Here is a 15,279-nt window from a genome sequence, read left to right as displayed (position 1 = left end):
ATTTAGGTGACCTAGCAAAAAAACAAATCACTGAAAACTTTGGGTCAGATATTTTTTGCTTGATTTCTGTACAGATTATTATAGGCTTGAATAATTTACAGAAGCAAAAAGTTCACTCTCTTTCCAAAGAAATACTCTTCCACATATATCTGCCAAATTTTATAATTATTGTTAGAGGTTAGTAACCCCTGATGCCTAATCACTGGGCATTAGGGATGTATGCTTCACAGTTCAAGAATCCTTCATCTGTTTACTAATATATATTACATAAAGTCATCATCTTTGAAATATTGTACATTTTTAAGGTAAGTTAAAGTATATAGCCTTTAATTTAGACATTAAGAGAGTGTGAATTGTTCCCCCATTACATGTAAAAGTCATGAGTTAATATTGACATAAATAATTTTGTCTAAAATAAAATGGTAAAATATGGGTTAAGCACTCATGTTCAAATTTTTTTACTATGGGAGAAGGGAAAGACCACTCATGCTTTTCTGTCAGAGGATTATTTTCAAAGGCCAGCATTTTAAAACATTTGCCAACTAATGGACTAAAGCATACCAAAAAATATATATGTGTATATTTTTAATGTGGGATATCTATAATGATAAAAGCACAATATGCTAATTAGACCGGATGAAGCCAGGGATGTGAGGGAAGCCCAGGTCCTGGGTGCCAGAGGGAAGCTGGTGCTGGCCTACTCTTGCATGAATTTTGTGCATCGGGCCCCTAGTATATATACGTGTATACATACATATAAATATATATATGAACAACTATATTTCTTTACACACTTGCATTTTGTGCTTTTACATTTTTGACTTGTTTTCCCAAATGTATTATTTTGAAAAATAATAGGATGCAAGTAACCACCTTGTCTTTGCAGTTCATCGTGCTAGACACATTAAGTTTTTTTATCCTTATACCCTAAGAGGTTGGTGTTATTGCCGTTTCTTTACTAATGAGAAAAGAGAGACAGAGAAATCAGGTAACTTGTAGCTAGTAAGTGAGAGTGTTGGAATTTAATTATAGATTTACTTAACTTGAATTACGTTGCTCTTTATAGAGAGAACCCTATTCATGAAATCAGCACCTTTTCATTGTTTTCAACTAGTTCTAGGAGTTGGTGGTTTCACGCATAGCGAGATTAACAGATGTAAACAAAGGTACACGCTCCATGGCTGTATCTCCAAGTTTGTGATTGTAGAGGTGTTTGATGAACATTAAAATCCAGGAAAAGCAGGTCAGTATTCTTCCTCTGCTTGTCACAGGATTGGTTTTCTTTTCAAATGCAGTTTTCTGTGTCATTTTGTCCCCAAATCATGCCGCATATACTTTTTAAAAAAAAAAATCAATAAATCCACAGTTGTATTAAGAAATATTTTATTAACAAAACAGTAAATTCCACTTGCTTAGCATTTCCAATAATGGATAAATTGGCCTTGCAACAAAAAAACAAAACAAACAAAACCTTTAGATACCCAGTCACACAGAGCACTAGAAGGGGTGGGTCATGTGGCCTTTGACCACATCACACATTATTGTAATATTTGTTGTTGTTTTTTTTAAAAAAAGGCAACACATTACATGGATAAAAAAGAAGCAGATTCAATCAGAAAAGTTAGTCTAGAGATGTAATCAAATTTATGCCAGGTAGTGTGAAATCCTCTATTATTTGCAAACTGTGTATGGAACCCGGATACTTTTGGTGTGAAGATTTTACTCGTCTGTTCTCTCCCTAGCTCATGTTCCCCTCTTTCTCCACTTTAAAATAAGGAAGGAAAAAAATGCTAGATTTTGTGTAGGCCAATAGCATTAGTAATATTTTCACTGACAATATAAGATTACATCACTGCATGAAATTTTAAAATTTATGTTGGAAAGAAACATTGGAATCATTCCACAACAAAGCTACTTCATAGATATACTGCTTAAAAATACCATTATTGATTTTCTATCATAGTTCAATCTTTCCAGGTGGAAACTAGGTCAAGTTCCATAGATCAAATTGAAAAGCAACCATTTCTTTTTATAACCTCAAATGTAAATTAGTGGTTTTATTTTTACCCTCTTATTTGACTGGCTTTCCCTGAGTAAGACTGAATGAGAGGGGGGAAAAACACAAAACATGAACATTTTTAACCTAGCAAATGAAAAAAAAAATCTGAAACACAAGTAATGGATATTAAATTTTAGTTTTATACCTCTACTTTCTGGGTCATGAAAAGCCTTTATAACTTTTCATTTACAACAATTACTTGGCAACCATAGATATTGGTGATTTGCTATGTTTCTAAGATGCTGTATGTCTGAAATCCAGGCCACTTCTTGGCTTTTTATATTCATCAACTAACATGTTATAAAAGATGTTTTGCATTTTTTGCCTTTGCTGATTAAAGCTAATTGTAATGGTTTTCTTCTCTTCCTTGAAATCTAATATCATTTTTGGAGATGTTAAAGTAATGCAATCAATTTATACTGCGGCATCACCTTCCAATCTAATAATGCACTTCTTTTGCATTACCTTCTCATATTGGTAATTTATTGCTATGAACATCATTGAAGCAATATGCAAAACAAGTGTATAACCTATACTTTTCCTACCATTTAATGTGTTAAGTTAAAACTATTTAATGATATATATGTAAAACCACAAAAGTTAAAATACGGTCAATAATCAACAAATAGGGAATCAAAACTTCCTGAAAATACTTTTAGTTGAGAAAGTGTTTACTTTCCAAAATCTTTATCATGCACATTAGGTTCAGAGAAAAAAAATATAAAGTTTTTCAATTGCAGCAATCAGATTAAGGTGTATATCAACCAACTTTGCTTCCATAACCTCCCCACCTAATGGTTTATATCCATGCATCAAGATACCATTGGTATTCTATTTGATAAGAAAAGGTTCCATTTCACTAGGGAAATATCTTCTTGGGGTTTCTTGGGACCATGATCTCAATGAAGCAAATCACCCCACTTGTCATCAATACCTTGGCACAACTATCTTCCTTCCTGCTTTTCATTTTGTCAGTAAACATTTGTTAGTATCTGTATGTTTGGGTCTTTCATTATATCTGATCGATTACTCTGAATTCGTGTGTGTGTATGTGTGTGTACATCTTTGATTGTGAATAGTGAATGTATGTGGAAATGTATTTTGGGAAGAAAAAAGATTAGAAGATACATATGTATAGCTTTTACCTTCTGATTCACACCTTTCATACAAATACTAAAACTTAACTGCAACAGAATGAAGGCTGTACATGTAAGAAAAAATGTAGCTGAATCTTTTTATATACATTCATACATATCTTTCTTAGAATAAACACTACATTGTAACTTTATTTTAAAAAGTAAGTAATTGTGGCAATTTATAATGGTGGCCAAAAAAATCAAAAACAACCCTGAAATAATTGTTGCTCCAATGTCATAAAACTCCCTATAATTAGCAACACTTATAACATTTAATTTACCAAAAATGGCTGAAGAGCAGAGATATATTTTGCATTTTCTATACAACAGGCTATAAAACGTCACTTAACCACAGTCCAGAAAGCACACAGAGATGGATTTTATATAAACATATGTAGTAACATATTAAGCGTGCATGAAAATTTCCCAATGAATTGCATCTATGCCCTCTTGTTTTTGTTCTGAAATTTTAGTGTGGTAATGTGCCTTATATTTCACAATGTTGAAAATAAGGCCTCCATACTTTTTTTTTTTCCTCTCACAATCATAAAGGGGCTTTTTGAATGTGTTCCTACACAAGTCTTCAAAAAAGCCAGCACTTTGCTTCAAATGTAAATTCCAACCACTGCTCCATTTGCGCCAGGCAGCAAATTCTTAAGGATTTGCAGGTCGAGTCACTCAAAATGCCACAGTCTTCTCTGGCAATAGGACTATCTGACTTCTCGGGAAAGCGCTAGCACTTTGGCTAAATCCAGGATCATAGGTAGCTTCTTTTGTGTGTGTTGTGTTTTGTGTTGTGCCTCGATGTTGTAATACTCCTTTGCTTTATGAATGCGTGCGGTCATCACTGTCTTTTAGAAATGTTCCAGCAACATAAAGACAGGCAGAGTAAATGAAAACACTGTGGATGTTAGGGAATTTATTGGCCCCTGTTTTTTAATTTTTTATTAATTTTTCTTTTTTTGGAGAAACAAGAGCATGGGATACTTGTTTTTTATTTTTATTTTTTAAAAACAGTCTTTCCTTCCTGATTGCATTCCCTGTCTTCTTTTGTATGTGCTTCATAAAAAGGAAAGTAAATAAGTTCATATTATGTCTCAGATAAAATGAAGACTATTTCTATACAAGGGTCCTTTTACGCTCTTGGAATCAGACGTAATACTCTTTATCCTTGTTCTTCTTATTTTTGTTGGCGCTCTTCGCACTGCTGGGTTGTTTCTCCTTTACAACAGCCCCATTGGACTGTGCTGAGTTACTGATGTAGTTTCGACTCTCGTCCACGTGGTATGAGCCTTCATCCCGGTTTCTGTACTTGTACATGGCATAGAGGAGGATGAGGATGCACAGGGCGGCAGCGGCTACTATGCCTACCACCATGCCCGTGGTGCTGCTGGACTCCCGGATCACTTCTGCGGAGCCTGGGTATGGCTCTCTGCCCCCTGCCCGGGTTGGGTTGGCTATAGGAAAGAGGGGAGAAAAAAACACACACAGAGTGATTATCGAGTTCCTTGAATGCTAACAGTTACCTTCTATTTCCATGACTAATGGAAAAGCACCTACTGCTTTAGAAACAGTAGGCTGCTGTGAAGTGTGGACTCCCTGAGCCTCAGGGTCACTAAAAACTGGTGACAATGAATCAAAGCACTTGGTGAGAGATTTGTTGCCATCTTTTCTTTCTCACAGATCAATTTTGTTAACAAGGTCTTGTAAGTGCAGCCCCAAAGGGCCATGTTAGGTGAAAAACCATAAACCCAGCATGGAAAATAAAATCATAATGACACTACCTTGAAATATTAGAGGGTATCAATTTCAGAATCCAATTGATGGTAATATAGAACCCTTAGAGACTCTGAATCAGGCTAGCTAAATTTAGGACTATTTATGCAATCATATTGCCTCCTACAGTATTCACTATAGTATTGAACAATAAAATAACTCAGACATTTTGAATAATCTAAATATCTGCTTGTAAAAGTATGATTTTAGTCACAACTTTACAAACTAAAACAAAATTAATTCATTTTTCTGTTGGAGGTTTATTTGTATGGATGGGTGGGAATTAATCCATTGGTTGCAGTTGAATGATCACCAAAACCAAATTTGGGGGGTTAAAACAAATGATTTTTCCTCAGTTTTATAGACCATCTATATTGGTTTTGAGTCAAAACTTGGTACCTAATAGATGACAATAAATAAAGGACTGGCTAGCCCTGTTTTATTCAACTGGCAAAACCCTTTTTAATCTTCCCAAAGTATAATGAGTAACAAAGCTCTTCCTTTGGTCAGGAAATGGGTTCTGGGGTGCCACTGTCTTCCCAAGGCCTCATCAAGCCCTGAAGTTGACTTTAGATGGGGAGAAAACATACTGCGATTTGGCTTACAGATCAGGGAGGCGAAGGTGACTCTTTTCTTGTACATAATACACTTAAAAATTCGTTGAAAGAATTTAAAAGAGTAGGAATTATAGAGAGAGATGATTTCATCCTACTTCTCTCTGACGCTAGTCATTTTTCTGTATGAATTTTCTTTTTCTGAATCTTCACCCTCTCCCTTGTCTTAAAAAATCATTACTTTACAGATGTAATGGGTTAACTTTTTAAAACTTTGTAAGTTATGCAGAATGAATTTAAATCATCACCAGATTGCATATATAGCAAATATGTATGCATGTGGATGTATACACATACCAGAAAGGAATAATTGAAGAAGACTGAGATTGGACTTTTATATCACTACTGTTCAACATTACATAGTAATTATTTTTTTAAAATATTTCTACAAAAGTTCCTATTCCTGGGATTGATTCACCAACTGTAACTCTAGACTGCTTTATAATTTCGTTTTCAGACGTCACCAAGATTTCTTCTGTCCGCATGTGAATTTCTTGCAGTCATTTTCCTTTCCTTCTCTGAACAAAGCCTTGCAAATATAGTCACTTACAAAGTCATAGCTTTCAGTCTCAAAGCAGCAATCGGCTGTGTTCTGAGAGACAAAATGTAGCAGGCGAAACATTTCTTTGTTGAGTATGTCACTGCTTCTTTTACAAAGGACCAGGTAATGTCGTTGACCAAGCCTTGGCATGGATTCTGTGGCCAAGGCGGAGGAGAGCAAGACTGTAATCCACAGCATTTGATTACAGGAAATCAATTTCCTCCCCAGAAGAACAGGGCCTACTGCAGGAGCTCTGTCACCCCCTGACCAACCAAAGGCCGCACTTTCTCTTTCAAATACAGTCGTCTTGGCCAAACTCTGCCAATTAGCTCAGCCGCTAACATTCACTAAATGACAACTTTCTACCTGCTCATTTGGAGGAGTTTTCTTTCGCCAGGGTGTCATAAGATCTGAAACGGGATCTTTACTTAAATATTACCTAAGCCTCTTCTCCCCAACAGGTGGGATGCTTTCATTTTCAACACATTTTCATAATTATCTCATTCTGTTTGTCAGAAAGGAATGAGGAGAGCGGAGATAAAATTCTATTCATATAGCTCACAACAGCAAGGATTGAGAGTTTTAATGGAATGCTACGTTTAAATGTTCTTTCCTAAAAGGCGGGGGGGGAGGGGGGGGCGTATATATATATATATCCCACAGACATCTGTATTATTGGTGAAATATCTTACCCAAGAATTTTAATCTTAATTTATCTGTTTAAATACTTTTAATATATTTTCACAATGAAAGCATAAGCAGCATATCATCCATTTGATGTTAAAACTAGAATATGATTGCAAAGACCTAAGAAAAGCCTCAAATGCTTCAATGTTGCCATAGAGCCATTTGAAAAGGACCTCATATTTAAGGGAAATACTTGTGATTTTGGCAATTCCAGACAAAATGTTGATTAAGTGACATATAGGCCTAAAAATAGCTCTGTTACCCATGTGAACATAAAGATTCTAAATGTCATGTTTTTTAAATAATCTATATAAAAAAACAAACACCAAACTCAATGAAGGAATTTTATCCCTTTTCTTTGGGTCAACATTAAAAAATTAATACCACAGGTATTTTATAGGCCTACTTGGAATATGCAGTTGCTTTTAATCTAATTGATTATTCAATAACCTTTTTTTTCTGCTTCAAATTTGAAGGCTAAGTGACCTTTATTCTGTTTAGAAGTATTAATAATAGTAAATAAAGGCCCAGCTAGCACACTAAAGTATCAATGGGATATCTCTCCTAGATGTGTAATAAAAGGCTAGAGAAATTCACATATATTCTTGAATTATAAATGTGGCTTCATGTATTGATTGTCATTAGTGGTTTATTTTGATGATCACTGAAAAGTTTATGGGGAAATTTCATTAATTTAAATGTAGAGAATAGTATAAATGGCTCAAAAAGTTAAATGCCTTCTTACATAATTTGGTTAAAATTTTACATAAAAAAGAAATGCAGTCATCTTTTAACCATTTATGACAATGCAAACAATAATTTAATCAGAGAAATCCATAAAAATTTCTTAAATTTCATGGGTTTGTGAATTTTGCATTTTCTTTAAACTCGATAATAAACTAAATCAAGATATTTTAGATAATTAAAGCAATCTACATCTTTTCCCTAATAGTGTTAAAAAATAAAGGAACTCCAATTTGTTTTTACTCCGTCACCCTTTCTTTGTCCCAATATGTGATGAGAACACTTAAAAAACGGGTAAAAAGATGGAGGGAAGCTAAAAGAATGGCATACATGCAAATTAGTAATGAGCCTTGAATGGTCAAAAGTTGACTGATTTGTAAGTAACACTAAGCTAATGTAGCCAATTCATTATGTCAGGCACAGAGGCAAAAGGAGCCCAGGTCAATGGAAAATTTCAATAGGACTGATGATGGGCAGGCACATAGGTACTACTTAGTGTGACTGGAAATAGGCAAGTATTCAACTGCAGCAGTGGTGGCACACATATTTTGCTTAGAGTCCAGGGCACTAGCAATAGAGAGAGAGAGAGAGAGAGAGAAAGAGAGAGAGAGAGAGAGAGAGAGAGAGAGAGAGAGAGAGAGAGAAGATATATTCTAAGCATTTAGTTCCGTTTATATTTTCTAATTTTAATAGTTCTATTCATATAGTGAAATCGTGACTTACACACAATTTATGTGAACACTGTAACAATAAGTGCTTTTACTTACTAAAGGTTTCCCACATAATTCTGCCTTATCCCTGTTTTACAGAAGAATGCCCACCACCACATACCCCTGAATCCACTGGGGTGCTGTGTACACTGCTAGGTCTATTACATGTGGGGAAAGCACATATGCATTCCTTGATGGCGATATGAAGACTTGAGTTTTGCTGGCATTTTTGCTTAAATGAGTCAGAAGGTATTCACTGTACTGGCAAGGGCAAAGAGCTGTCACAGGAATTTAACCTCTTTCACGTAAGACACTTTTCAGCCAAAAGGCTATGGAGATATTTCTGGGAACAGACAGCATTATCTTAAAGGGCAAATGAAAATGATTTTTAATTCTGTCTCTCTCAAATATTTGGCAAGATCCTGATGGTTTCTAGAAGTTTTTCACATGGTCTGCTTTGGCCCAGGTTGATTAAGAATCCTCTATGTTAGCTCTATGAATTTTCTTGTTTATCATTGTCTAATTAATATTGTGATTACTTAGGTAGGCATAGCCTTTCCAGTGTTAGGATAGTTATTAACATATTTCCTGATTAAACCCTAAAATCAGTTTATTCGTATCAGATAATAATTCATGGTGCAAAAGATATATCCCAGTGCCTTAGTGTATTTGTTGCATTGCATAAAAATGTTAAAATATTTTAAATTTTAACTAATCCTTAAATTTGCTGAGATAATTATTTTAAACTACCGTGACAGGAAAATAAATTGTCCTAATTGATGTTCTTTTTTTACTTTTTGACAGTCCCTGGCACTGTATTTGTGAAAGAACATTTCCCCAAGTAGGAACTAATTTAGGTCCAGTTAACAAACACCACGAGACAAACATGTTTGAGACACACAGTAGGCTGTAGTGCAGAGAATTATCTGTGACAGGTCTCGTTTCTTCCCAGCTCTTCCGTCATCACACCTACGCTGCTCTCTATTCTTCCTCCTCCTTAGTCCCCCTCTCTACCTCTTCTGTGTGGCTCTCTCCCAGCTTATGACTTAGTTTTGAAGGTGGCTTTCAGAGTGTGTAGTGGGTGTGTCCCTGCCCATTCTCAGGTAAATGAAAGTCCAGCCAGTAGGGGTCAGCACTTTTTGCCTCTGGGGTAAGTGCATTCCTCAGCAAGGTGTTAAATGAGTGACAAAACTTAGTGCCAAATTCCTAATTTCAAAGCATAATATAAAATAGTCCTTACTGTCCAAAACATCTCAATGTGATTGATTGTTCACCAGACATGGGCTTTGTGTTTTACACTGCCATGCTTTCCTTTAAAATTTAACCTCCTAAATTTGTTTAGAGAATACAATTATATGCTTTATCAGAAGGAATAATATTATCACGTAAAAAAAAAATAAAAGATGGGGATCTGAGCAGCACATTAAGCCATTAAGCTTTACTAGGCCTCTATTTATTGCTTTGTCACTATTTGTTTCTAGTCTTAACCAAACCTGGAGTATAAAGCCCACATTTCCTTAGCAAAATGATTCTCAACTGAAGTTCTAAAATAACTATGCATTATGAAAGGTAAATTTTTGAACATTAATGAATCTCTCCAAAGAGGTTTCACTTTGCAATAGAAAGCCTTAGCACACTTTAGCTGTTCTTTCTGAGATTGGAAACATAGCAATAGAAAATTGCTATTAAATATAATTGCTCTTGGTTGACGTTTTTGTAACACTGCATGAGAAAGGATGCTTAAAGTCCTAACTCCTGTCACATAGAATGAGGGTTTGGTGGATGATTGTGGGACCTTATATTTCCATTGATGAGTTTACCAAAGCAATAACCATGCCACAAGATGCTCTTTTTATCACTCAAATTGTCATTTTTATGAAACTACTTTGTATACTTGGATGAGCTGTTCTTTCACTGTAATCTTATTATATTTATGTTGTTTCCAAAGTTGGCTTTGTAGGGCGAGACTGTAGTTTCCAGGCAATTTTTATTGCTGATTTTATTTCTTCAATATAGACTGTTAGTATATAGGTATGTCATCAACCATGACCTTGTCATATCAAGAATGAAACTAGAGTTTCACTAGAAACTGATGACAATGAAAATATAGCTTTTCAGCATTAACAAAAAAATTGTAAGAGACTTCCAATCTTCAGAAATAATTCTCTCTCTCTCTATCTATATATATATGCCATTATGCTACCTGGAATTGTTAGATAGCCTGTCTTACAATAATCCTTTTTAAAAACTATTGGTAAGATGCATTTACTTAATTTTTATTCACTAAGAGTCTTTCAGTAATCTTTATCAAAGATTAAATTAAAAGTAATCAGTTTTAAATTTCTGTCTCCATCCCATGTAGGAAAAGGAGCTGCCTAAAATGATCTCATTAGACCAGAGTTCTCTACTGTGTTTTAATAGATGTGGAAGTTATTACAATTCTAGCCTAGCCTTGAAAATGGTTTCAGATTTATGGGGAAAGATTTGACTTTTTCAGTATCCAGTTTTATTAATAACGTGAAAAAGAAAATTGGAATTGTAGGCTCCTGGGGTGTTTGTGAATTGAGATTAGTATAGTTTTTTTCTCCATAAAATAAAGTTTATTCTTCTTCTTTCCATTTTAGTGCTTCAGTACTACATGGGTCAGAAGAAACTCCGATGCAACCACTTACAAGAACACGTGTTTAAATATCACAGTTGCAAGAAAGAAGCTAGGTAAATATTTATATGGCACACACAAATATCAACATTACCACAGTTGCAAGAAATCAGGTAAGCAATGTTTTTTATGGCATGCACTGATATCGACACACACTATGGTTTTATGCGAGGTGATGAATGCTGTCAAATCCCTCCCTTTATGCCAACTCCATCCATGCCCTGAACATTCTGAAGATAGGACGAAAGGCTGGAGAGGGGACATGTCTGAAGCATCTTAGTCCTTCCAATGAACTGGAGATTCAGAAAGAACTTGGAAATCAATAAGGCCTTACTACCTCCATGGCTGCTGGGTCTAATGTTTTCCTCTGTTACTTTCAAAGCCACCAAGGCACATGTTTGAAGGGAAGTGCAGAGGCTACCACTGTGGGATTGAGAGGAGCATTATCTTCACCAGAAATGTAGATATTGCATGCTAGGCACAGAAAAACTCATCCTGTGCCTGGAGGACAGATCGCACCACATAGACAGAAAATGCAATGAACACACACACCTTGGGTGACTTTGGGCACACTGAAACTAGTAGAACACACATATCCCTCATCTCTGGGGGAAGCCATAGGGTCATGGGATTTACAGAGAATATTCTTCAATTTCTCTATACTTTGTGTAAACTGTGTGTCCACAGCTTAGTTATCTGAAGGCTCCTTAAATTTGTTGCCTGGTCATGGTGACCATTAGATTTTATTAGAACCCTTGAAAGTGTCAGGGTGTTTACTAAAGTACCAATGTGCCTACTATTCTTAAGGTCCTCCAAAGTCTGCCCACAACGATCTATTAAAATTTGTCTTCCACTTCTCCCAAAATAAGTGGCAATTCCAATTTTATTTGTGTTCCCCAGTCTCCTCCATATACCAATTGAAATTCTGCCCAGCTCCCATGATCATTTTTCTCCTGCCTGATTGAATACTGCCAATTTCTTATGACCCAGTTTAAATGCCATCTTTTATGAAGTTTTCTTTAAGACTCTTCATTCTCTCTGTTAATAAATATATATAGTGAGCAGTAGGTATGTTCCAGGGATTGCACTAGCTACTGCAGGTGAAGTAGATAACCAAACTCACTTGACACCTACCCTCATGGACCTTGATATAATAAGGAAAATAGATATATAACACAGAATCACAAAGTTGAACTTAAAACAATATCTGGAATATGTATGATGAAGAAAAATGGTAGGTACTATGCAGGAGCAGAACAAAGATCTCTGCTTTATAGTGAGGTGTCAGGAAGATTTACCTGAGTTTGTGACATTTATGCCGAGACATGGAAAATGAGTGGAGAGTAGTCAAATGAAAAGTGCATAGAACGGACTTCTAATGAGAAGGAATAGCATGTGGAATGACATTGAGGAAGGAAAGAGTTTGCTTTTCAGAAACTAAACAAAAGCCAGAGTGGCTACAGCAGTCTAAGTTTTGTAGGAGAATGAGGAAAAAAATTTTGAAGGTAGGTATGAAACTTAACACAGATCATAGACTATGCAATGAAATCATACAAGCTGAGATCAGCACATTTGACACCATAAATAATAACAATTTGATGTGAAACAAAGGTGTCACTAAAAAAGTAAAAATGCAAAAGAGAAAGGAGAGGAGAATATGAAAGATACATATACTGCTGTCCATGTGAAAGATACATATCTCTAAGATACAAAAAAAGATAACCCACTAGGAGAATGGACAAAAATACACACGGCCAATTGGAAAACAGAAGGCCTGAATAGGTGATTAAATGCAGGACCAGATGCTCAATTTCATTAGAATAGAAGTCAAAATAAAATAAGGAGATTTAAAAAACCCACAAATTTTAAGGAAAAAAAAGAAGAAATAGTGGTATGGTAAATTGTAGTATTATAAATGCTACAGGGTGTTAAAATGTTGTTTGTGAGTAAGAAAAAGGATAACAAAAGTTCAGCAACAATACTTCATTGAATAAAGTAACACCCATAGTCTAGATAATTAATAGAGTTAAAAATAATTGTTACAGTCAAATCTGTTGACCTGAAGATGTCCATAATATATCAGGAAAAGAGAAAAAACAAATTCAATTCATATATCATACTTTCATTTTATAAGATGAGAGAGAAAAAAACAATCCTGATTTATGTTTATAGGTACATGGTAAAAGGTGTGTGAAAGAGGCATGCTAAGTTGTTATCATTGGTTAATGTATGAAGATAGAAAAAAAAGTATAAAAAATTAAAATTTTTCACAAATATTATGTGAATATCAATTTACCAGGGACCATATAAGACACTGAGGATACCAAGGTACCCAAGACAGCCATGATTCTAATTTTTTAAAACTTACACCATATGGTTTCATTCATATGTGGGATATAAAACCAAAAGCAACAAATAAACACAAAAGAAAAACACTTATAGATGATGGTTAGCAGAGGAAAGGGGGCTGGGGGCTAGTAAAGAGGGTCAAATATATGGTGAGGAAAGATTTTCCTTTGGGTTGTGGGCACACAATGCAACATACAGACCATGGATCACAGAAGTGTATACTAGAAACCTATATGACCTTACTAACCAGTGTCACCCCAACAAATTTAATTTAAAAGGAAATTATTAAGAGATTACAGTTACTGGTTCAAAAGAGATTTTAAAAATTAGAGTTCCTATGTAACTCTTAAATGTTATTAGAGTAATATTTTAGGATTTCTGGTTGCAAAGAGCAAAGAGTGTATTTTTTACTGAATCAAAAAGAATTAGAGTTTCTATATAAGTCTTAAACACTTTAAAAAAAACTTTTGGTATATCGGAAATAAACAGAAAATCTAAGAAAACAATTTTAAATTTAAAAAAGTCAATAGCACAAGGAAGCATAAAAATTGGGTAGTAAGAGTCTTAAACACTGAAGGGGAAGGATTTAGAAAGTAAAGAACTATGAATACAAGGGGTTTGGGGAGACACTTAAGGAGAATGATCAAGGCTCTTGTGAACCCTGAAAGGTCACTGAGGATTTCTGAAGAAGGAAGACATGAGCTAGTAAGAACAGAACCAAGAAGACTTACGTTTTATTTCTATTGGTTTGTTTCTTCTCTTCCAGACAAGATTGCTAGTCTTTGATAGTTTCCAGTGACTCTATTTCTACCACCCCGCTTCCTATATCTAATGAAGATAGGACACACTAACTGTAAAATATATGTTTTCTGACTGATTAGAGGAAGAGATTTTTGTAAGTTTATAAATTTTCAGGAATAGACTGGGGTGAATGTAACCATTAAGAAAGTGTGAAAGAAATTTGGTAATAAGAAATTTGTTTATAGTAATAAGCAACTGGGCAAGAAACTGGCAGTAACATTGCATATCTCTTTACTTTCCTAACTCCCACCTCCTAAATATCTTCAGTAAAAGAAATTAAATATGATGTTTATATAATTAAATCAGAAATCACCTTTCCTGTGCTTAGGTGAATTGAGATGAATGTGCATCGATGAAAATATCATATCTGCATTTATTTCCCTGTGTATCTAAGTAATATGAGCTTAGTTGCAATGACTAATTCAGTTTTTAATTAAATTTATTAGGGTAATATTTGTTATAATACTGTACAAGTTTCAGGTGTACAATTCTATAATACATCCTCTGCATATTGCATTGTGTGCTCACCACCCTAAGTATATTCTCTTCTGTCATCATATATTTGAACACCTTTACCTTCTTTGTCTTCTCCCTCTCCTCCCTTCTCCTCTAGTAACCACCACATTGTTGTCTGTGTCTACGAGTTCTTTGTTTTTTTCTCTACGAGTTGTTTGTTTTTTTCTTGCTTTGTTTCATTTCCCATGTGTATGTGAAATCATATGGTTCTTTGTCTGACTTATATCGTTTAGCACGATAATCTCAAGATCCATCCATGGTGTTGTGAATGGCAATATTTCATCATTTTTGAAAATATATATTTTATTGATTTTTTTACAGAGAGGAAAAGAGAGGGACAGAGAGTTAGAAACATCGATGAGAGAGAAACATCGATCAGCGGCCTCCTGCACACCTCCTACTGGGGATGTGCCCACAACCAAGGTACATGCCCTTGACCAGAATGAAACCTGGGACCCTTCAGTCCCCAGGCCGACACTCTATCCAGTGAGCCAAACTGGTTAGGGCTCATTTTTTTTTTAATTTATTTAAAGTCAGCCAAATTATAGCCTTCATTTTGAATCATTTCAGTGTCTCATTTACATCAACATCATCTGACACTCACAGCACCGCAAATAGTTGGGAACTAACTTGGAACTCTTTTCTCAAATTCAGCAGAGTAGCTGAAGTTTCTAGGGATTTTTATTC

The 15,279-nt window shown here is 35.0% G+C and overlaps 1 protein-coding gene across 1 annotated transcript in view; it reads right to left on the bottom strand.

Annotated features, from left to right (window-relative positions):
* Nucleotides 1-1,366: 1,366 nt before the first annotated feature.
* NRXN1 (neurexin 1) overlaps nucleotides 1,367-15,279 on the bottom strand; it is an 889,774-nt gene continuing 875,861 nt past the window's right edge. Inside the window, exon 20 of the mRNA XM_015557923.1 lies at nucleotides 1,367-4,652. Coding sequence (XP_015413409.1) covers nucleotides 4,345-4,652 — 308 coding nt within the window. The 3' untranslated portion in view covers nucleotides 1,367-4,344. The remainder of the gene's footprint in view (nucleotides 4,653-15,279) is intronic.

Source organism: Myotis davidii, unplaced genomic scaffold (genome assembly GCF_000327345.1).
Source record: "Myotis davidii unplaced genomic scaffold, ASM32734v1 scaffold6, whole genome shotgun sequence".
In the NCBI taxonomy this organism is placed as follows: domain Eukaryota; kingdom Metazoa; phylum Chordata; class Mammalia; order Chiroptera; family Vespertilionidae; genus Myotis; species Myotis davidii.
This window is presented reverse-complemented; position numbering and strand designations above follow the sequence as displayed.